Consider the following 25,257-nt stretch of genomic DNA (forward strand, 5'->3'; position numbering starts at 1 on the left):
AACACGCGTAGTTGTAGTTTTGTTAGTTTTGTTAGGCAGGAAGCATTCTCGAAACAGAAAGGTTTTTTACAAGTTTTTTAAAGGTAGAAAGGGATGTTGCTGTTCTAGTAGCCGTGTAGGTCATTCCACCATTTGGGGACGACCACAGAGAAGAGTTTAGGTGACCTCGCTGCAGAGGCGAGGGTACAACTAGACGGTTTGTATGAGCGGAGTGTAACGCCCTGGTCGGGACGTGAGCCTTATTAAGACGCTGAGATAGGCTGGGGCAGATCCTGAGATGGTTTTGTAGGCTAGCGTCAGAGCTTTGTGTTTAATTCTGGCAGCTACAGGCAGCCAGGCAAATTGCTCACACCACTAAAAAGATAGTGGATATTCAACATAGCTAACATTGGCTAGTTGTAGCCTAAGTCTAGCCTAAGTTTAAATGAATGTAAATCACAGAAATCATTTTTTGTCATAAACAGCCAAAAGTTTTCTAGTCGCAGGGCGTCATTGTTCTGTACTGTTGCCACCGACCGAGCTCCAACACTGTTCCTGAGGTCTTGTTTTACCCCCATTGGTTGATGGCTGTGTTTAAGTCTGAGAGCCTCCTACATGCTTAAAATAACCAATAAAGATAAAGTATTTTGCATAGGGATTAGCATTTACTGGAGTCATTGATTACTTTAGTACTGATTGTCCCTTACATAGTTCATGGTGATATGGATTTAGCCACTTTGCTCTGAGGTAGCTTTCCTCAGAGACTTTATCCATAATCCTGAGCATATAAAAACATTCAGCGGTCTTACATCTATAAAAATGGAAGCCTTGCCCTCATCTGTTGCTAAATACCAAATCCATATGATGTTTCCAGATAACAGATGTGCTATATATGGAACGCTGGGACTAATAGCCATGACCTTTTCAGATTCTTTTCTCTCACTTGATTATGAGTGTGGGTTTTTAACGTGTATTATCTGTATGTGCGTATGTGTGTGTGAGCAACACAAAATCAGCTCTTCTGGAGTGTCCAAGCAAGAAAGTAGTTTCTGGCTGAGCTGAGCTGATGACAGGGAACATTATAAAAAAATAAATGCCTTTCTTATATGGAGTGGTTGCACTGCCCTGTTCACTGTTGCAGTTGCTGAGCACATCTCAGAAAAAGGAAAAGTTGATACTACTGTTTGCTTTTCTTGATACAGTCCGACTTTTTAGACACACTTAGAGTGTGGGGTTTTTAAATGCATGCAAAGGTGTGTGCTTTAGTTACGGAATTGGCAAGCACAATTAAAATTAAGTCATTTCCACAGGATGTTTTTGCTTTGGCATTCTTTGTGCAAGGGTCTTTTTAGAGCAATGACTGTGTGTAAGGTAATCTCCAGCCTTGAGCATTAAAAAAACTCAATTCCATGCTGTTTTCTTCCCCTATTGGAGGCTGAGGAGAAAATCCCATTGGGAAGAAAAGACAGCATGTCCCGTTTATGCTTGTCAAAGCAAAGTCTTTTCCAGGTAACATTTCATCCTGTGTTTGGACCGCTCATCCATTAAATATGACACAGTGGAGGCTTTAAGGATGCTCTCCACCGCGTCAGTGGGTTATGAAAGGAAAGGAGGTTTGCTCTGTCCTCATTAAGCTACAGCGAAAAAAAAAAGTCATGGTTTATATCGAGTCGAAATTGTGGCATCGCTCTCTGGTGGCAATTTTCCATGATTCTATTGCCAGTCCTGAGCTTCAGGATTCAGTTCTTTGGTGGATCAAGCACATGTCACTATGCAAAAGATACCTTTTTTTGACCATCCACAATGACGCAACACAGCTGATATGGTGGAGCCCTTGCATTGAAATTAAATCCAACTTTTAAATCAGTATTTAATTCCATGCTTGGTAGATGGAAGATACACATTACATATATATACGTCATCTTGCAACATCTGTGCTAGTTCTTGCTCAGATTCAGCAGACACAGATTCATAAATAGATGCCCCAAACCAGTACTTTCTATCACTTTGAGATTGTTTCTGTTCCCCTGAAGAAAATTCCCCACAGCCCTGTTTGTGGTAAATGCTCTATCAGTTTCATTGTTTTCCTGCCTTGTTGCATTTACCTCAAACAAAGGGAAAAGGAAAGAAATGGACTGTCATGGCAAGCATGAACGCATTCAGACCAGACCCAATAAGGCTTGACAGATTTCATTGACAAACTCAAAATGGCTACTTTGTGGAAGCAACACTATTCTCTGCAGGATAAGGGAGGGAGGGCGGCAGCTGTATGTTTTTGAATTATTTCACAGCAGTCGGTTTGCTTCAGCTGGAGAGGAAAAGCAATAAGAAGGTTTTTTTTTTTTTTTTCTAACAACTACTCTGTGCTCCTTTACACCTTTCTCAGCTTATGTCCTTAAGTCGCTTTGGATAAAAGCGTCTGCTAAATGCAATGTAATGTAAAGGTGGCAGCTAGAGTAGCGTGCAAATGCTAATGTTATAGGTTGCTGGAAAAGACGTGGGCCACAGGAAATTAATTAGCCACCAGGTTTAGACACTTCAGCCATTGTTTGAATATGTCAAAGAGGTAAATTATTAACAGGAAATAGTCCAGAGTCAGAAGTTTTTCATATTTATGTTAGCTTGTTTCATCCACCATAGCGACTATGCTACCTAATCAGACCGTCTGTCTAAACACTAAATCTCCTGTTAAATCGCAGAAAACCATTAACTATGTCAACTATGTCACCATCATCTTCGTCGCACAAGGACAAAAAGCTTAAATTTCCTGTTCTAGCTCTGCTACCTCTCTAGGGACTTGTTAAGCTTCTAGATGTAATGTATAGGCTAATACTTGTGTAAATGTGTGTCTTTGTTTATTTTATTGTGTGCAATAGTAGGACACAACACAACACCTGTGGGAAAACGGATGGCTTCCTGTATATTACATTTTATCACAATTGTTGTGTTTGTAAAGTAATACCATCTGTCTTCAGGACATGTCCACAGGATCCTCGCTGTTTTTATTATTGTTGTTTCTGCACTCCCGGAGATCACCTGTCAATCAAACCCAAGTCAGGGCCAACACTGTTTCCGAATTTATTACGTTTTTTTGGGTTGTTTTTGTCTGTGGTGTACTTTGGTTTTCAGCCATAGTAAAAATCGGCGTTCAAATGAATTACCAATGTTTTCTTTCTGTTGTAATAAAACCGGAAGTTTCCACCTTTCCTTAAATACCAGGAGGATTTCTTACAGGAAAGAACTATTGGTATTTGAGTATGCAGTTTGTGCACGCATTCCAGGGCCAGCATTTGATACCCTCACTTTGACAGAACCCTCAGCTCTGGTGTCAGTCTTTTGTCAGTCAGCTAAGCTTGAGGCTAGAGTGGGATTTTCTTATAGCAAAACATCGCAGAGGAGATCTGGTTACAAATCACTGCTGGCGTTTGTGATTTTTGTTCTCTCCAGGCGGTGTGTTCACTGTCACTATTTACAATCAGTATTATTTGAGATTTTTTTTTAATAACATTTTGCTGTAGACTGGTGTTGGCTATATTGTTGAGAAACACAGCTGATTCATTCAAAACACAGACGGATGATTGTTTGGTCACCCCACCTGTGTTTTTTCCTGTCATACTATCAGACACCCTCCCTCCTCTCTTGTACACATCTGACACAGTTCGATTGAATTTCACCTCTTGTCACTCTGTTCGCATGGCTTCTCTTCCGAGCCACCCGCTGACGCCCACGTGCACGAGCACACACACACTTACAGCACGAGGTGTGAAGTGATGGCAGAGCAGTGGGCCAGTCATGACATGGCCTTCATGCTAGCACCTGGCTGTGTTTGTGTGCGTGCATGCATGTGTGTGTGTGTGTATGTGCGAGACACCTAATGCCTACACCTCAGACACACACACACACACACACACACACACACATGGTGTCAGGAATACAGATGCATTCATGGATAGCTTCACACACACACTCACTTCTTTTTCCCCTGGTACAAAAGAGAGTGAGCTCAGGTAGCTGTCAGGTGCTCTCCCACAGGGAACAGTGGGCAAGTCAAAAACAGCCTCCTCGCCTGTCACTCAGGGAACAGTGGGCAAGTCAAAAACAGCCTCCTCGCCTGTCACTCCACACACATGCACACACACACACACACACACACACACACACACACACACTGTGTTTGGTGGGAGGGAGAGAGAGACAGAATCAGATGCCTTGGGCAGATGCTGGACCAGTTGTCTATGCTGCACACAAAGAGTTTGTGTACACGTGTGTGTATGTATGTGCATGTCTATCAGACTGTCTGTCCGTCTATTCGGCACCGGAAAAGCCATCTGCCAGTGAGTCCAAGTGGACATGCCGCTCTGCGTTTAGTCCTGGCCTGGGAGCCAGTGATAAGAAATATCTGTGTGTGTGTGCATGTGTGTGCATGTGTGTGCATGTCTGTGTGAGTGTGTATATCCTTGGCAGTGATTCACCCCAAGAACCAAGAGGACTTTTTTTTTTTTTTTTTTTTTAAGAATAGACTTTTGTGTGCTTTCATCCATTGATTTACGATCAGGCTGGCTACCTGTGAGAGCTTGGCATCTCTTTTAACGCCTCCCCTCGTCCAGTGATGAGGAAAGAACGTCATGCCAGCTGGCCACCAAACAGCCCCCAAAGTGAGCGCAGAGCCACAGCAGCTGTAGCTGCCACAACACGGGTCAATTACTCTCTAAGTTGATGTTGCGGACATACACCCCGTGCACATACGTACACAGGTACACCTTGTTTGCTCTGCCTCCTCAGCAGCCTCTAACGAAGTTTACAGCGTGTCGCTTGGCCCCTTGATCAAAGCCGAGGAATCAGTGGGGAAGTTTCAGATCAAAGTCTTAAGAGTTGTTGCTTGACTTGTGTCTGGCTAACCTTGGTTTGTCTTCATGTGGCCGTCCCTTCATGTTTTCCTCGCTGGTGAATCACTGATGTTTCAAAGACTGCAGCTTCTTCAGGGGATGAAAACTAACTGTCTACACGTTTGTGTATCAGCCTGCTGCCTGTAGACTCGTTTTAATGTTACTTTTTTTTTCTCAAAATTTCGAACATTAAAGCTTTTCCAAAGTCTGCAATAGGCACAGCACGCCCAACAACACACTGTGCTTGCTCTGCATGGGTGGACAGATTCTCCCTGAATGAATCGAGAGCATCTGTTTGCTTTATGCCAGGATCCTATTTAATCCCTGATGCATTTGTGTTGCTGAACTGTGTGGAGTTCTGCACAAAGACCCGGATGGCTGACGCATATTGAGATGAGTCTGTTCAGACGTGCCTGTCTGTTGTTAAAACATAAACTTTTATTTGCATTCACTCGTGAAAAGTTCTCAAAGAAGAAAGAAGAGAGGTGAAAAACAAGTCGATTTTAGGTCGTGCATACAAATTGCGTTCATGTACAATAAATACAACACCAGCCTCATTAAAGTTTTTAATTCAGCTATACACTGAGCAGGTTTGAGCTGCTGCAGCTGACCTTGAAATTGTGACAGAAAGCAATAGTCCGATCAAATGTTTAATCCTAACACCCTCTCACTTTTTTTCTCCTTCCTGTCCATCAGGCTGCAGAGGGATGCTGTGTGGCTTCGGCGCCGTATGCGAACGTGACCTGACGGACCCGGCCAAGGCCGAGTGTGTCTGCAAGAGAGTGGAATGTCCATCCTTGGTGGCGCCTGTTTGCGGCTCAGATTCGTCCACCTACACCAACGAGTGCGAGCTGGAGAAAGCCCAGTGCAACACACAGCGACGTATCAAGGTGCTGCGCAAGGGACCCTGCTGTAAGTAACCATCCAACTGACCAAACAGATGTTCTGTCTTAAACAAATGGAAAATTATGATTTGTCTTGTTTATTTCACTGCACATGCAAAGTAAAGTTGTTGAGGAGATGATGTGTTGCAGTTTTACAGTAGTAGGTGTACACAGCAAGAGCCTGTCGCTCACTGTGGCTGTTACTGTTTGTACTATTCCTCCCTGCAATATCGAAAGCTGCTGACCAAGTAGCAGAGAAAGTCTCCATATCTGCTCTATTAGATCTGTTTTATTGAAGAATAGCGTCTCAAATGAAGGTGAGGTCAGTAAATGGTGAAATAGGGCTGATATCTGAAAGTACAAAGAGGAACAAAGGAGTGAAATTAAATTCTAAATCACATAAATTCCATCCTTCAACCACACACACACACACCCACACACACACACACAGCTTTCTCTCGAGTCTCCAGCACAGACACACATTAGTTCAGCTGCTGAGGATTCAGCTCAGGGGAGGAGGCCGTCAAGGCCAGGGGTTGGACACGGTTGCCCCTGCAATTAATACCACAGCAGCGCAACTCAACACAGCTATCTCCCACTGTAAGGAAGTAGTGGAAACGCATGTCATCACGGTTTAGCTTGGCATAGCGTGGCTAAAGCATACCAACCCTGACCCATAAAAGGAAATTGTCCAATTTTAAGCATGAAAATAAGATTTAATTACTTGATAAGATGGAAAGAACAGTAAATCAATTTAAAGTTTTACACTGAAAGATTTTGCACGCTCGTTGTGAAAAAGAACAAAAGTTGACAGTAGAGGTTGAGGAGACTTGATTGTTGCTTGCCATCACTAAACTCCAAACAAGACAGATTGATATGATTCCTCGAAGACTTCTAGCATTACCAGAATTCTTTTATGTCAGCTTGTGTTTTTACCATTAGTATAGAGTCTGAACATTTAAGAGATCAAATTGGCGCCTTTGATCCAGAAAAGATCGATCCCCAAAGTCCACAAACCTTCTAGTATTTCAGAAAGCAATCTGACTCGAGACTGACACCATTACACCTCTGTGGGAGTAGAATTTAAAGGTGTAGGTGATTAAACTGCTTAAAGCGTGGTGAATGTGGAGGTTTATAATATAAATATAATACACAGACACAGGACTCGGGGTGTTGGGACAGATTTAGCTGAGCACAAAGCTGCAAGTCTCTGAGTGAAGCTAAATTGCTTGTTATTGTCGACTAAATGGATTTCTATTACACACTGTCCTAATACAACAGGATTTGCCTTTCTATCTTTATCCCCCAATACTAAAACACATGCCCATTATGTACAAACTATTGTCTTTCCAATATGGCTACGCTCCCGGTGCTTAAGCACCACCTGCACACACGCAAACAAAAAGTGTGCCACTTACTGCTCCCATTGGTAGCCATCCAGTGTGTGTTTCATCCCTTAGCCCCTGGTGGGTGCCTATATCCCTGCTGTACCTCTCATTGCTTCTCTTTAGCAAAGCCCATCAAGATCCAGGACTCTGAGGGGAGCAGCGGATTCCTGCCAAAGCTGCAACATTGCAGCAGCCTCAATAATAACTCCAGTGTTTTGTCAGCGTCGTGCCTGCCTGCCAGTGTGGGCCCACTGCTAATTCCAGGGGTCTGATTACAGTGCCGGCTTGGACCTGGCACTAATAACAAGCTTGGTGACTGCTCACCACTGACAGAGAGGAAATAAAAGAGATATAAAGGACAGAGAGGGGACAGGAGAAACAGAGAGTACAGCGGAGAAGCATCTGGAGAGGGTGGGAGGGAATAATGTTGAAAGAGGAATGAGCTATGAAACATTTAGAGAACGAGGGGGATGCAAGAGCAAGTGAGTGATTGAGTGAGCGAATGGGTGAACAGAATACAGAAGTAGATTCAATCCAGGGAGAGAAAGCATTGCAAGTGCTGTAATGGTGGTTTATGGAGGGTTAAGGCCATCAGAAGCACCATAATTACTGCTGGCAACAACAGCAGACAGACGCTAGAGGAAAAAAAAAAAATTACAGTGGAAAAAAAAAATAATAATGATGATGCTAATGATAGTATTGCTGATAATAACTACATGCTCACCAGCAGAACTTTCGCTCTTATCACGTCATATCGGCAACAAAGAGTCAAAAGCTGTTTCTTTTTTTCATTCTTCTGTTGCCTGAATATTAAATAGGCCTATATAATTGAAGCTAGTGCTAAGGCAATTTTAATGTCAGTGTTTTCATTATTCCATTGAATCTGATTCCTTTTCTAAGAACACGGAGCTCCTGGCAGTCAGTGTAACTTGCAGACAGTAATGCTCTGGATGTTTCATTGTGTTTGGTGTATTTAAAAAGTTCAGGTAAAATAATTCAATCTGCAATCAGTGCATACTGTCCACCTCATTAGCCCTGTGAACCTGCTCTGTGATAAGTTATTGAGGACGGCTTCTTCACAGCTGTCTTGTAAAAGGCCTCAGGCCTTTGATTATCTTTGCCGAAAGCCTACAGGCAAACACATTGTTTTTTCATGCATTGGTCAATTTTGAGATTTTGGTTTATTTTGCTTCCATAACACGTCTTTTTTCAGGCTAGTGGAGAGAAAACGACCAACATAGACATTGCAGGTTATTTTACTACACTTTGTCTGTTTGCATCTGTAGACTGCTTCTAAATTCACCAAAAGTTAGCGTCATTTGAATTTTTAATGATACAATTGGCTTTAAATCTTGCTTCACTGAAATTTAAACTTAAAACTGTCACACATCTTCTCTTAATCTCAGCACCACGTACGGAGCAGTATGCTCATAGTCTGATCTGACATTTTATTATAAAAATCATAAAACTTTCTTCTGCACAAAACCTAATAAATCTAATGTGTCAACAAATTTAAACAATAGTATGCAAAATGATACTGAAATAATGCCTCATTTGGGGAAGTGTCATGATGATATCTGTTAGTTTTAGTCTGTCTCTCCTTCGGCCAAAAATGGCAAGAGCTGCGAAAAGAGTGGAAAGTGTAATTTTCACCTGGCTGTTTCAGAGCACTCTTGGCTTGTTTTAGCACAGCCTTCGCAAAGGTTATGTGGATCTGCCCAGACCTCACAGACTCAGCCCTGACTTCATATGTCAAAAAAGCTGCAGGTACTGATGCAAGTGACTGTAAAGTCTAATCCGTAGTCCACTGGCACTTTTATCAAATGGAAAACTGTATATTATGTTTTTGAATTTAAGCAACAAACATTTCTGCAGACAAAAACGCTTTATATAAAATCCTTTCCTGTTTATTCCACCATCCTTTTTTTTTAATTTTTTTTTTTTACAGATGCTATTTATTTTTTGTTGCCTATTGACTTTAGAAGCAGTTACTGTCAAGTAGGTGTCAACCACTTAGCAGAGCTGTGACCTGTCTGTGTATTTGCTTTTGCTTTTAAAGCTCCTACACATGGCTAAAAATGATTTTTGACCATCAACAGTATTCAGCTGTAAGCTGTGGTTTAATCAAAAGACGTTTATGTGTCTGGCTAATAAAAAGTTTCAGAATATTTCAATCTGTAATATGTATGTTCATACAGGTATTGTAGGTAATGTTAAAGGTACCAGAGCATGTCTGGCAGGAAATTTGCATGCGAAACAGAGAAGGTGTTAGGAGGTCAGGGGGAGACAAGTGACAGGTTCTCATTCAGCCAGTACACAAGGTCTGCAGGTCACTCTAGCTTAGATTATGGAGTCGTCAGGGCTGATGGGGGAAGAGAGAGGCAAAGATGGAAAATAAGAAGAGCAGGAAACATAAGAGATAGATAGAGAGAGAGAGATAGAGAGAGAGAGAGAGAGAGAGAGAGAGCCTAGCGAGTGGCAGAGCTTTTAACTTTAAGAATGGTGTGGGCGGCTGGATTGGTGCTTTTGTGCGAAACCTTGTTTGACTCATTCGATTTGAATGGCGGGTTTTCATTAGTGTAAGTGAATTGGCTACCGTCCTGAGAAGCCGTCATGTCCAATTCAAATCGACTCTTATCTGGCACTCAGGTGTGGAGCCACAAAAGTTTCTTTTCTTTTTTTCTCACAGATTATTCCCTTTTTTTTTTAAAGGGTTTGGAGTTATATGGATCCTGTTGTTAGCACTAAATACAAGTCTGAGGCTCGGAGTATGTTTTCTGCCAACAGGAGATCATTATAGCTCTGTAACTGACATTACTGAGTATGTTTGTTGATTTAATTAGTTTCTTCTCACTTGCTGTAGTGTTATGTAGTTATTTGCAGTTCTGTGGTCATTAAAAAAAGTATGCACACCCCTTTGTCTGCCTAACGTTATGGGAAATTCCAGTTTTAACGTCCTGAGTGTTATTTTCTTAGTTTTGGCCATTGTTCCTATCGGTAATAACATTGTACTCACTGTGTAAATTGTTGGGATTCACAACTCTGCTAAAACGAATGAGGCACTCACATAATCGGACAGCTTTTAAACAGGTTAGCCTCATTTATTTGGAAGACAAAGGAAGATATAAATTAGGACACAAACAGTTAGTTGTACACAGTTTACAGACTGACTTCCTGGCACAACTTTACTCCCTGTAGTTGTGTGCACACAGCTTTCCTGTGCAGTAAGGGGTTGTTACCAACATACTGGGTGTCACTTCACTTCAGGCTGTAACTCCAAATAAAGTGGCTTGTTTACAACCTGGATTTGACATACACGTTGCCATGTTCCTGGTCCCCCCTACTGACAGATGCTCATATATTCCCACTGTTTTAACTGCACAGTTAGCTCAATTTGCCATAACAATGAAAAAATCCCATTTGACCATATTCATTTAGTGCCGGACTCATAACAGTGAACTGGCTATTACAACAGTTAAGTGTCAAGGTAACAGTGTAAGTCCCCCCACAAGGGCAGGGGAAAAAACGACCCATCGTTGAGGCTTGGGCACTTAGTTGCCCCCAGTGCACCTCACTAATATTCTCATAACCTGGCCCTTAATGGTCCAGGCCAGCTCCGTGCCAGCTTCTTCATTATCTCCCTTTTGTTCTAGATGGATGATTTAGGATGGGCGGGGTCACATTTCTGGCGGTCAAGCAGCCAGGCGGCGAGCAGCTAATGGCCTCTGATATTATCGAAATTAAAAGGAGGCGTCGCGTTTAAATTGGCCCAGCAGGAGTGCCTGATAACAACAAGAGGCGGGAAGAGAAAAAAAGTGTCCAGTTAAGAAAATAAAGTCAGAGGCAGAGGGAGAGAGAAAGAGCCAGCAAAAGCATTTTCTGGTTGAGAGAGACAAGAGACATTTGGGCAATTGTGTATATGTGTGCATGCATTAGTGTGTGTGTGTGTGTGTGTGTGTATGGGCTTGCGCACACTACAATCAGCTAGGGAACGTGCACCATGTTGGCTCTCCTAATATTGAACTTGGAGCAGAGTGGTAAATACACTCCCTTTCCCAGAGAGAGCCACAGAAGTGCTGCAGAACTCATCTTGTGTGTCCACTCTAGTGGAACATGGAGTTTTCATTCTTTTTTTTTTTCTTCCACTTTTTTTTTTTTACTTTTTCTTCTTGAATGACTGCAACACGTAATGCAAAAAAAAAAAAAAAGTTGAGTGCGTGTGCGAGTGCGAGCGAGGTGACTGGGGTTCGAGAGTGTGTGATCAATGGAGATTGATTTTGTGTGTGTGTGTGTTCTGAGAGTTGGCCATAAGCACGGCCCACTGCCTCCTACTCTATCAGTCCACTCTCCGCACACACTCTCTCTCTCTCTCTGTCTGTGCTTTAGAGAGAGAGTTATCTCTCCAGCACCGACACACTCTTGTGTCCTCACAGTAAAAAGGAGAAAGGCATCAGTACTCCACACCTGCTGCTCCGTCTGCTCTAACATACTGCAGGCAGTCAGACCCAGTGCGAGGAGGATGTGAACCTCTCTATCCTCTTAAACATGAAGTATGTGGTGCAACTGGAGGTGTTTAGTTGTAATCTATATTGAACGTTTCAAAGCTTTTCAGTGATTTGATGCAGTTGCCTTCATTTTCTGTATTTATTACTTAAAAATATTAAACTTGCCTCATAAAACAATAACGGGCATTTACAAATAAGTTTTAAAATAAAAATTTGAGCCTATGTTTAGTAGTCTAAACCTCATCTGGAAGACAAGTTGCAAACCACTGCAGGTCTCTGGAGTCGGCAAGCAATTAAGTTTCTCTTGAATGTATTCAGTGAGGCACATTATTCCTCATTTGTGAGTCGTTATTTTGACGATCTTTGGATGTACTTGCTTTAAATATACATAGTTTAATGATACTGTATATCTGTGTATGGTGTGTTTTGTTTATGCAAAGTGTGGGTTTTTGCACAGCATTGTTGTGTTGAAAGTCTCATTTGCATATGTCTGTCAGAGTTAGATGGTCTTCGTAAATGGCAAATTAAAGGATGCACTCAAACGAGACACGAGGACTCACAGGATGGTTCGATGAGTATGAAAATGAACGATGATTCACGCGACACCTAAAACAGTTTATGTTGTTTTTCGTTTCTGTATGAGACGTAGCATATGTTCACAAATACTGTTTCCAGACAGTGTTGTCAGACATTTCTATTTGTGACTAATCTGGGAGCCTTATCAAATGTTACACTTCATCCTGTTGTGCTCTTTTCTCTTCTGAACTATTGTTGAGAGAAGGCTCGTCCCCAGAGAAGTTCAAACCATCTCTGGCCTGAGCTTGTTACCCCAGCAGTACTTTTTGTCTTTTGTCTGGTGCTGGTCTGGATGGTTGTTAAGGTGTCTGGGCTGGGCCGGGTAAAGCCCTGATTTATCCCCTTGTAGGGCCCAAAGCTGGCTGGGAGGAAACGTTTCAGGAAATCTCCTGCAAGCAAAAGCCTAATTCTGGAGCAGGGCTGTGGAGCCGGGGGATGAAAGCCAGCCTGTTTTATTTTTCCTTTACACAGCACCTCTTCCCCTTCCACTTCTCCTTCTTCCTTTCCTCTGCTTCTCTTTTTGGTCATGCTTTGAACATCACTTTTGTTACCCCGGTGACACCCCCGGTTGCCCACGGTGACAATGGACTGGTGGTAATAGCTGTAGATGGTGAAGATGACTTTTGGCTTTGCTCGAGCAAATAACAGTGTTCTGCACAGTCTAACTGAAGATTATTCATCTCGCCTCTGCACATTCTTTTCCCCTCTTTGCTTTCCTTTTCTTGTCTTTTTTTCTGCCCTCCTTTCTCCCTGTCTCTCCCTAAAATCTTCTAGTTTTCCCTTTATCTCCTGCCTTGGTTTCATCCCTCTAGTCTCTTTCTTCCCTTTTCTTCCCTTACCCTGTCCTCTTCTTCTTACACTCTCTTGTTCTTTTCCTCCCTCATTCTTCTGAATCCATTCTTCTTCACGTCTCTCTATCATTTTGCCTCTCCTTCATTAGCTCACTGTTACACCAGCCAAAAATAACTCTGTCACGCTCCCGCCGCTTGTCTCTCTCCTTCACTTTCTCTCACTCCCTCTGAGTCCCTCCCTTCTCTTTCACTTGCCTCCTTAAGATTTTTAACACAAAAATCTGTTTCGGTGTCTTCCTTGCATCAGTAGTAACATACATGCACGCGCACAAATGCAAGTTAATCAAATTTCTCCAGGGTGATTGTTGAGCGTATTTATGTGCACGCACACACTAACACACACACACTCACAGGGCGAGAGGTCATTGTAAATAACTCCGTTTTCGTGCTTTCATTTCCCTGCGGCATTGACTCTTGCTTGGTATTCATAACCATAACATGCAGAACCTGACAGCCTAACTGTTTGTGTTTGTGTATGTGTGTGTGTGTGCGCGCACGTGCACTGATACTGTATTTATACCCTATGGACGTACAGACTCGCACACATACTTAGTGAAATATACTAACACTGTAGGCATTTTGCAAACCGATAGATTGAAAAATGTACATTCTTGTTATCGTCCTTCACCACACACACACACACACACACACAAAGAGATGATAATGGGCTTTGCTGAAATCCTCTATCCATCTTTGCTCGCTGTTCTACTCGTCTGCGACCACTGATACTTGTAAGACAAATCCTGTCTTCTTCATCTCTCTCTCACTCTCTCTCGCCAGCGCTCACCTCTCTAAAACCTGCAGGCAAAACACCGCTTATCCACACTCACGCACACACACACACACACATATCCACACAGACACACACACCTGCTTAATACCAGACAAGGGGCTGTGTTTTGAGACTTTTTAATGTATTTATGCATTTGGCTTCTCCTGAATAATACATCGTTATTTGTTATTTTCCCTGCATAGACTTTGGGAGAGATGGAAAAGAGAGAAAATAAAAGCAGAACAGTGTTGAAAATAAACTACCAGCTCAGCAGACAATAGTGGATATTTTATTTTATTAGAATGGCAACAACTGTCAGGTGCCGGATTTATAAAGAATATCTGTTTTCCTCTGTTGTGGTTTGGTTTTCTATTGTACGCGTGTGTTCGTATACATTTATATATATACTTGCGTGTGTGTTTTCTCACACAGTGCAGAAACGTACTCATATAATCCTAGCTTTCTTTCTCTAAAGTCTATTTCAGTGACTTTATTGGCATGAACAGATAGAAAGAGACAAAAGATACAGACTTGTCTATACACCGAACAAAAAGTTTGCAACAGTTGATTCACTTACAATAGCAGCCATGTAAAATTGCCGGCTGCTCCGTGGCAGGGCCCCTGGCTGTGTGCCTGATCCCCACGCTACACTTGCTTGGGAATGTCATGTCTGCCAACCGCCGCCCTTGATGACTTTGTGATGCTTCATCTATCCACCAAGAAGAGATTATGGAATTTTTTCATAGTAATCATTTGGCATTTACAAAATAATCTATTTTAAAATATATATATACTGTATACCCGTGTTCTTCACTGCGCTTTCACACTCAATACCTTTAGGTGCACACAAACAGCCACTCCTGTCTTCAAGTGCCCTGCTACTTATTTAAGGGCCGTCCATCGACTGCGCTCACTCCCCAGAGTAATGCAGTGTTCACATTGTGGCAGCAGAGGGCAAATTAGACGCCCCTTGCTTTCAGTGGGAGATTGATTGTGAATTCCACCTCCGCCAATTTTAAAATGAGCAAACAGATGTTACACCTTCACACCTTTTACCTTTTTCTGCAGTGAGCAATTAAAACCAGGTTCTGAGATATTCAGCCACATGGATGTAGTCATGTGTGCTCGTGAATCAACTCGTTTTGTCGCGTGTCAGAGCCGAGATGAAGTTGGGAGGCGGTTATTGATCCCGGTCGTCAAGACTCCAGAGTCCTGCTGGTGGTTACGCTAGCGATTTAATGAGATACTGTTTACACCTGGGTTGGAATAAGAATGTGGCTAACTGCGTGGGAAGAGAGAAACCCGGTGGCCTTTCGTCCTCACGACCAGGACTGAGAAATGCTGAAGAAGGAAATTTGGAGATAATTACTATATAGTTCACTGTATTTACTTACCATCATTCATTATAATGTTTGGGAATATATAGAGGCCACCCCAAATGCCACGGTGAAATGAAAAAAGTAGTGTCCACTAGACTACTTTCTGCTAACAATCTCACAAGGCTATACGATGCATGCTGTAGATCCAGAAATTATTCATAATGAGTCATAAGTGTCTCATTTTACTGCTGGCTGCATAGGGAGTATAGTATAGTAATAATATAGTCTTTCTCTGCCCATGTGGGCTGAGGATATTTCATGCTTTGACTCCTTTTTACTGCTGGAACCATGTTTTTTTTTTTTTTTTTTTGGTGAATACCACCTATGCCAATTACAGAGTAATGGCACAGTACTTTTCCCGTATTTCCCATGATTCTCGGTCACTTGCTTTAACTGACAGCAGGGCACGTTGACAGGAGTTGTTGACCTTGGTAAGGAGGTGGAGGTGTGCAGCCTGTTGCCTGCATTTCAACTCACTGTGACTGCTCCTTCTTGTTTATTCCACACTTCACTTGCAGCATTTACGTCTGACCATGTCTTCTTATGTAGAAGCATTTTAATGTACAATGAACATCAGCGCCAGCTCCAGTTAGCTATTATATAGGCTTCTATTAAATAAAATCCACCCTGTGGTGGTCCATTATAGCATATTTAATGTAAAGTCCAGGCAGGTTTCCATCAGCAGTGATTCACTTGAGCTCTAATACTGTATCTAATATTTATAACAGCTGTCAGCCAATCAAAAAGGCAACATAAATTAGATAAAACTATAAAAAAACAATAATAATGAAATACATACGCGTCTCATTTCATGTGATTCTCATGTGCATGTGTCAGCAAGTGCCATGAGCCAATGGCAATTAAAACTTTGAATTCCAGAATAAAACACATTGCTGTTTTGGTGAAAAACATGCTGACCATAAATAGTACAGCCCCGTGCTGGAAGAACCTACAAGAACATTTTTCGTATAAAACATTTCACAGTAAATTGCTTTTACACCCAGCAGCTAACCCTTTTGTTTGTCGCAGTGGAGCTTCCTCTGTGTGGTGTGTCCAGATATAATGTCCCGTTTAAAGTGGAATTACACAAGCAAGACACCATTAAAATGTTGTGTCTCAGAGGATCGAATGGGTCAGTATTTAGTTTATCAGAATCACTTGGCTGGCCATGCTGATCGTATAACTTACTTTCACCGGCAGCAATATGAATGCGACTTTGTTTACTGTTTACCCTAATCCCATTAACTTCAGTCGAACTTTGTAAGCACTGATTTTATTCACACTTGGAATTATACACAATAATAAGAAGAATACGAATGTCTGCCAGAAAAGGAAGAAAATCAGTCCCAGTTATTTTCATCTACTGCCCTGAATAAATGTCAGTACTCTCTGCTCCCCCTGCAGCTTCATTCTGTCTCTTCCAGAGAGGCTTATCAAAATAGCTTCAATTAAATTGTTGTCATGTTAAACAGGGTCCTATATTGCAATGGCTGATTTGAGGGCTTTATCTGATTGCAAGCGTATGTGAGAGAGAGAGAGTGGGAGAGAAAATTAGAAGTTGATAAACAGCACGATGGTCTTCTTTTTCTTTTCTTTTTTTCTCACACAGAATCCAGTCTCTATCTTTGGTGCCAAGCACTCATTACTGTGGTGTTTCTACATTCGCTTACAAGAGATAATTTCTTGTTTGTTTTTTTTCTCCTGTTAATGAGGTTTCCATAGTTGTTGCTAATGTTGTTTCGGTTTATGCCAAAAAAGCCCACTGTAAATGTGAGAGTCATGACTCCGCACTTGTTCTTAAAAATTTTGCCTTCTGACTATTTATGAGCAAGTCATGAGCTGTGAGCAAGTCAAGCAAATAGAGATGTTCTTTGCTCGCATTGCTTTAGTTTAGTAGTTTTTAGAATCCCGTGGAGGTAACACTCTCCAGTAAGCGAAGATTTAAGAGAAGAATTGCAATAAATTGAATTTTTTGTGGTCCCAGTCCTCAGGATCGGCACCACTAACTTTGACACAGTCTTAATGAAACGGCTGATGTATCTGGTCTTATATGGATCAGTGTTAGTTAGAAGTTGAATGTGGATCCTGTATGTCTGCACACAGGTGTTCCTGTGCTTGTGTTGAGGTCTAACACGTATTGTAACTGACTTTTTAGCAGCTCCGAACACCATATTGCACCCAGCGGCCATCACTCATTAGCAAGTGTTGATGGCAAAGGCCAAGTATGATTAGCCAACGCTTCGCTGCACATCAGTGCTGATTTTGGCTCCCCACCACTACCAGCTCCCGTTAATCAGGGGCTAATGAAAGGAAACTTGCAGCATATGCGCCACTTAGCCCACATGAGTACTCGTACTTCTTTCTACGGCCAAGATGACGCTATGAATGCTCTCTGATGCAAGCTTATTGATTTTAGCATCTTTCTGTTTTCATTTTGTTGTCAGTTTATGGGCATCAAGGTGTTTTGTTCATAGGATTTATTCAGCTTTTAAACTATTATGCGTACCAGAAAGTAGTTTCTCCCGTCTGTGGCTTTCAGTGAAGTTTTAGTGATAAAAAACATTTCATCAGTGAACCATAGCTGCGGTGTAAATGTTTGCCATAATGCTAAATGTGCTAACGAGTTTCATCTCCCTCCATTTGATCCAGGGGCGCCTGGCGTAGAGCTCTTCAATTTAAAACAACATAAATGCATTATTGATTATGTGTGATCCTGGCCTTAAAGAGGTAAACAAACAAGCAGTTAATAGCATCTCCGACTGCACACCCCAACTTATTTTACTGCTTTCAAAAGACCTGAGCTTTAATCCAAGAGGCACAACTCTCAGTACAAGCACTGACATTTTTCCAATAGGTAATACTGACTTTTTCACACAGGCCATTAAGGTGACGAGAGGCCCCAAGGTTAAAAAGGCTGTCCATCAGCTAGTGCTGTCCGTCTTCTCCTTTTATCTTTTATCTCTTTTAGCTTGCTTATATAGATTACAGGTCTGAAATAAACTGAGTTGTAAGCACTTTTACTGTGAGGATGTGGATTTTGTGGCACATGATGGATAACCATCCAATGAGTACTTAAGCAAGACACTAAGGGTACTTTCACAACTGGCCTAAATACACAAGTCCCACGCCAGGATTATTTCTTCAGTTCTTTGGCAGTGTGGTCATCATCGCAGCTTTGTTTTTATACACAAGAATCCTTTCAAACCCTGTATTCAGTGCATCTCTCTTGTTGTTTTGGTGCTGGTATTTTAGAGTACAGTGGTCCCTCGTTTATCGCGGGGGATACGTTCTAAAAATAACCCCCAATAAACGAAATCTGCGAAGTTTTACAATTATTATACATGTTTTTTAAGGCCGTAAAACCCCTAACCACACACTTTTATACACCTTTTTACACGCATTTTGTACAGTACTCGCTTAGTTAAACAGGACGCAGAACACATGTGTGTTCATACTGTACAGTACACTGTAAAAAAAAAGCATGCAAAATTCCACTAAAAAAAATCCGCGAAACAGCGGGTCCACGAAAAGTGGACCGCGTTATAGCGAGGGACAACTGTAATCAATATTTCATATTAACAATGATCAACCATTGCATTGTAATACCCAGCTGTTCAGTTCCCCCCAGCTTCACAGAGTCAGTGTTTTTACCCCAAAAAACACTGATAAGAGATGTGTATCTATCCAGCACACTAGTGACCAGCTGGTGAACACAGTGGAGCTTTTAGCAGTGAGTGGAGACCAAAACAGAGCTCAAAGGGGAATCAGTACTGGACTGGAATTCACCAGGACTCCAAATGAATGTTAATGTTGCTCTGTGTCTGAGTTAGACAATTGTATGTGTTGTGTTAACAGATTGTTCAGCTGCCCACATGTAGCAATAAAATACAAATGAAAGAAAATATTTTCATATTTTCTACAAATGTTTCCTTAACATGTAATTGTGGACAGACCAGATTCATACTGCCAGCATGATTCATACTGCGTGTAATGAGCGCAACCAATCAGCTGTTTTCTATGGAAACCTCATACAGTTCATGTCTACATCCGATGCCACAGCTATGTTGCATATCCATACTCTCAAACGCGTCGGTTGCATTTTGGCATGCTGACCTGCCAAATTTACCACCACAGACTGTGTGTAGCTGCTAGGTGTAGCTTTGGTTGCAGCCAACTACACATCGCAATCAATCAAAGAACACAAAACCATGCAAATAGTCATTTTTTCTAGATCTTGATACAACAATGATTAAATGATATATTAGATATCTTCTGACTGGAGACATGGTACTGAGTTTATCTCAGGTAACCAGTACAAGGTAAAGGTATCAAGTATCAATACCCAGGCTTAAAAGTAAGTGTCTCTAAATGTGTGCTTTAGTATTGTCTGATGTTTAACTGAAGAATTTAAGTGTTTTTACTTAAACTGTGTGCTGTCCTTTCAGAGACCTGTACGTCTCTGTCTGTGTTTGTCATAAATGCCACATCCAGACGATTTAGCCCCATCTTGCCTTCTTTCTGTCACTCAGAAGAATAAATGGGCCTTCCGTAGTCATTTCAGCACACCACCTGATCTTTACTGCATTTTTCAAGCATGAGATATCTGCCAGTGAAAACTGACAGCCACAATACAAAATTGCCTGTTTTGGAATCATATGGTATTAAAGCATTGCAACATTTACATATTTTATAATCTGTCATTTCTATTTTTCTTCAACATTTATCTTTTTTAGGCTGGACAAAATTTTTGTGCATCTGTTTCAAATCTGTCCAGACAAACACTGTCCAACATACTGTACACTCACTCACACACCACTCACACTACTTTGCTGTGAGTGTGTGGCCAGCAAACGACTATGATGAGGGCTTTCTGTGGTTCATTTTCTATTCTCAAGGGTAAAACAGCAAAGTGTGTAAAAGAGAGCAACAGCTGCAGTTCAATTGAGCTCTTTGAAGAACTACATCAAACACAGAAAATCATCTTCCAGCTATTGGCCTCACAGTAGAGAAAGTGTAGGGGTGTATGTGTGTGTGTGCGTGTTGGAGAGGTGTGTAGGACTGTTAATCCTCTGGCCCCCCCTAAGTCCCTGCCTCCAGCGCCCCATCACTTGGTTTGGATGTCTGGCTGCATTTTCTCATCCATATTTAGTTCCTTGGATCTTGGTCTATATTGATCTTGTCTGTTAATCTTGTTTATTTTCTGACCATTCCATTCCGCCTTTTCCCTGCTCCCCATTCTGACCCTTTTCCTTATCTGCCTTCTACACACTTCTCTTCATTCTACCTCTACTTCTCAACTTTAAGCCTTTGCTTTTGCTTGTCCCCTTCTTTGTTTAAACCAACCCCATATTTATTTATTTTCGGGGGTTTTGTCAAGTGTTCAGTATTGTAGCATTTCACACGCCTGGCCTCACTTCAACAATGTCAATCAAATCGTATTTTCTTTTCTTTATTTTTTTTTTTACTTTGAAATGCATCATTTGCTGTATGTCAGAAAATGTTTCCCATAAAAGACCTGTCATTCACTCCTCCCAAAATACTAAAAACACTTAGTAGTTTACTCTAAAAAAGAAGTCTTGCACAATAAAAAGATAAGAAAGTCTTACATGTACTAGCCTGGTTGAATCGGCATGGAGGAATTATCAAGGAGCAGCAACATGGACTGTTGTTAAACTGTACCTTAAAGGAATAGTTAAGAATTTTAAGAGAGTAAAATTAAATGATGAATACCAATCTTATGCTGGTACTTGCAGCACAACAACTAGCTGAATATTTTTCATATCAAGGCTTCATACAGTTTTTAAAGAAACCGTCCCAGAACCACATTTGAGTCATGTTTTTGCCGAATAATTTCAGATAAAAGTCCAGTTTGTACTCTCCTTTTAGCTCTGTTTTGGCCTCCACCAACACCTAAAAAAAAGGCCATTTGAGCTTTTTCACTAAAAACAGTTGAGCTAAGCAAGTGACAGCTTCGCGTTACATTTAGTAATATGAGCCTTTGCAGATATACTGATCAGTGCAGCTTTAAGTCAGGATGTGTTAAGCCTAGCTTAGTATAACTGGAAATGAGGGGGGAGCAGAGAGCAAACAAGCCTACACAAAAACGTTATTTACTCCAAATGCCTAAATGTTTTCTTGCATATGTCGTCTCTTTTTCTACTCTGTTTTTCTGCTGTGTTTTGTCAACACTTTAACTCAGTACCCTTCAATGCTGTTTTCCTCTCTCTGTCACACTCTCTCTCTGTTTTTCACTCTTCTTCTTCATCATCTTCTTCCTCTCCTGCTGCTGATAGGAGGAGGCTTCTTGATTAGAACACACACTGCCAAGTCCCCCCACATCGCATCATTGCATTTGATTAGCTCCAACCCCCTGCTCCCTCCCTTATCACCACCAGCACGACAGGAAGCATCATGAAAACACACACACACACACACACACACATGCATGTATGCACAGATACACACGCATACATATCACAAACTCACTTCCAGACTTATCTGAACTCCATGGCTGCCGGGAAACGTGCACTGGCATGTATGAATACACGCAATCTCCACGCATGCACACATCTGGTCTGCTGCTGGTGCCGTGGCGGCAGGGCATCAGGTAAAGCCAGCGTGGCGCTGACAGCTTCTGGTCCCTAATGAAGCATTAATAAACTACCGCACAAAACAGTGGATCAGAGAGCAGCAGAGCTCCCCACCTGCCTGGCTGTCTGCTGTCTGCCAGGGGGAGAGATGAGAGGGGTGAGAGGATCACTGTAATCCCCCTCTTCCAAAGCCCCTCTGCCCCACTTTTCAGGGAGGCATCACCCCTCATCACCGCCTCTTCAGTATCGTGCTGAAGGTTCAGTAGTTTTCAACACTCCAGCAACTCTGCACCAAGCGATAGAGCTGCAAATGTTATTTTGTTCACAGTTTTCAAATATATTCTAATATGCAAATGAATGCAGTTTTATTGAAAAGCATTTACAGACACTTAAAGATAAATGTTGCATTTATAAGAATGCGGGGGGGGGAAGTAGACATTCAGAGTTGTTGGCAGAAAATAACGATTCATAACAGCTCTGTTCTAAAATTTTCTTCAAAAGTTCTTCAAATCTGCAGCTCAGTACAGTTGAGGAAAGTCACTTGTGAATTTTGCAGGCTTTTTTCATTAGTTTTTTGTTTTTAAATAGGGAAACTGTCTGTGTTCAAATTTAACAACAAAGTCAATTTTATTTTCTCCAACAGACAGTGCAGCTCTGAACTGTAAAGGCAAGAGCTGTAACTAGCTAGCATGTGTGTGTGAGTGTGTGAGTGTGGAGTGTGCCTGTCCTGAATTTGTTAGATGACTCAGCCTTGGGCTGATCTACAAAATCACCAGGGACCCGAAATCCTTTTGATTATTTTTCTAGATCCCTCTCCTTCTGTTCTTCTCTGTACATTCATGAACTGAAGTCATAAAGCTTCAGAATAATCTCAAACTTTTTCTGTGAAATTTCTGCCTGTTCGAGTCGACTTCGCACCGACTTTATATTCAATCACGCCATCTGGTTTTTCCTCCAGTCCGTACACCCCTTAATGATGATGCTCATGTGTTACTCTTGCTGTGTGAAGACGTGTGTACAGCAATCGCCTCAACGCAGGAATTCACAATTAGACACAATACATCCCCGACTGGCAGACCATGCCGGCCCCCTGAATCAAATGAAGCAAACCTGCTGGGTGCAGATATTAGGTGTGAGCATTCAAATGCGTGATTCGAAGAATTGGAGCCATTGTTCATTAATAAGATCCAATCAAATCATAGTTGGAAATAGCTGGATTTTACAACATGCATTATTAATGAACATGTAAACATTTAGTCTCCTTTTTGCATATACATGTACATATATAATGGAATGTTCATTTAATTAGGCCCCAGAATGCCGCCTGGTGTTTGAGGTGTCCTCTCTCTCCGTGTCCCTAAGCTAGAGATGTCATCTCTCTGTGTTTGTGCTGGAATGTTGTTGCTTCAGTGTCACTTTGTGTCTTTATCTCCCTGTCTATCATCTGCTTTTTTTTTTTCTCATTATCCTTGCAGTCTAAACCTCGCTGAGCTTTACTCCAGCGAGGGAGACTGATCTAATTGGCAGTGAGGATCATTGTAATTTAGCGAAGCCAGCTCTGCTGACTTTTTTCAGCTCCCTGCATTCTGCTCTTTCCTCTCTTTTTTTGCCACCTTTCTCATGATAATAATGAGAAAATATAAGCGAGTACTCCCTGAAGTTTGCTATGGTGAGCGTGTTGGGTTTTTTTCTTTTTTTCTTTTTTACAGGCTTGTTACACCGATCACATTCGCCCAGGCAATTTGCCTGCTTGTCTGAGTCTGAGAAGGAAGGCTTATCTGCACTAACGCCCCATCGAGGCTGTGCTTCGTATCCAAATCGGCCCCTGTTAGCATTCAAATCAAGAGCCCCCACCTCTCTTTCGTATTCTACCTGGCTCTCGTGCCCCCTTACTATCGCCCCCACCCCCTCCTTGCCTGTCAACACGCCAGCTTTCGCTCGGGGGGGAAGAAAGGAGGCTGAGGTAGAGAAAGAGAAAACCCACGCTATTATTTAATGAGGTCATGAAGCGCGAGGGTGCTGTTTACTGTCACCAGGCACAGGGGCCCTTCTCTGCAGGTGAGGAGAATCACTGGGCTTCTCCCTCATCTTCCTCTTCTTCCTCTGTAGCTACGACTACTGCCTCCACCTTAACAACTACCATTATACAGAAACCTAAGCACCCTGACAAGGTGCTTCTTCTTGTCAGGACGCAACAGCAGTTGCATCAGGACAGTGTGGATTTGAAGGTTATTTTTTCTACTATTACTGCTTGCTACATAACAAGAGACCAAACTACTTTATAAGTGTGGTGAATTGCTGCCGTGATTTAACATGACTTTTCACCTGCTCTGGTACAAGAGGACGTTACCACAGTGCTGTTTCCCACAGGTCATCAGTGTCCCATTGTTATTATGATTAGACCGAAATTAGAGGCCAAGTGTCACAGTCACTATCTAGTCCACCCTGACTGCCATTAAGCCATCGATGGCTCACAATGACTTATGATTTCAGTCATTTTTCATCAGTCACCTTTAGTCGGTGCTGTAATTTAGTACTTTATTTTGAAGTTACTTTTTCAGGTGTCATAAATCAGTTCTAGAGTCAGTTTCAAAGTTCGTGCTGCAAATATAGAACAAATATAAAATGGGTTCGTTAACGCACCGAACCTCAAAAGGACTTGACAGGAGAGAGTAGAAAAAGAAAGAAGGGGGGATGTGTCATGAAGATGAGGAATGCGAGGTATGGGCATATCCTTTGATCAAAAGCACACCGCTCTCCTTACACATCCATAATATATCTCCGCACAAATTCCCGTCTCTTATTAACAAGGCAGTGTCATTTCATCGTAGCACATTTTGGAAAAAGACAACCTGAAACACGCTTGTCTTTTTTTCTTCATAACGGTGAGAGATGAAAGAAGAAAATCTAAAAAACTAAATGCACGGCAAAGACTTTGAGATTGAATGTATGTACTCCCCCTTTAAATGAAATTCATTCATGTTGGTTGTAACAAAAGACGGGATAATATCAGACATGAGTAAATATTTATTCAAAAAGTGTCAGGCTTAGGAAATGAGAGGACTGCCGGCGCTCGGCTCCTCTCTCGAGGGAGAGCATGTTTGTCCATGACAGTCATAAATATGTATCATGCAGTGAGATGACAGTGATTGTAATCTGATAGCCGCCTTTTGTAGAGCATATGAAACCCAAGAAAAGCCCCCATCAGTGGTGAACAAAATGAAAAGTTGCACTCTCTCCCATCATTGAAATGAGTCACTCAGACATAAGTGGCATGCTGTTTAATTAGGTAGAAACAAAGTCCTCGAGGGGGGTATACCTATTTCCTCTCCTCCTTCTCAGCCTCATTTTGGGAAAGGTAAATATTCAGAGGGTCGCTTTTCAGCCGTGGCGACTAAAGCATGCCTGAGCATAGCAATAGAGTATCCGAGCGGCCGAATCAATTCA

At 41.9% G+C, this 25,257-nt stretch overlaps 1 protein-coding gene across 9 annotated transcripts in view; it reads left to right on the top strand.

Annotated features, from left to right (window-relative positions):
- Nucleotides 1–25,257, top strand: part of agrn (agrin) — a 246,265-nt gene that overhangs the window by 135,732 nt on the left and 85,276 nt on the right. For all 9 annotated transcript variants that reach the window (XM_019270926.2, XM_027288718.1, XM_027288719.1 and 6 more), the window contains one exon: nucleotides 5,562–5,777. In XM_019270926.2, the coding sequence (XP_019126471.2) occupies nucleotides 5,562–5,777 (216 nt within the window). The remainder of the gene's footprint in view (nucleotides 1–5,561; nucleotides 5,778–25,257) is intronic.

This window comes from Larimichthys crocea, chromosome XV, assembly GCF_000972845.2.
Source record: "Larimichthys crocea isolate SSNF chromosome XV, L_crocea_2.0, whole genome shotgun sequence".
In the NCBI taxonomy this organism is placed as follows: domain Eukaryota; kingdom Metazoa; phylum Chordata; class Actinopteri; family Sciaenidae; genus Larimichthys; species Larimichthys crocea.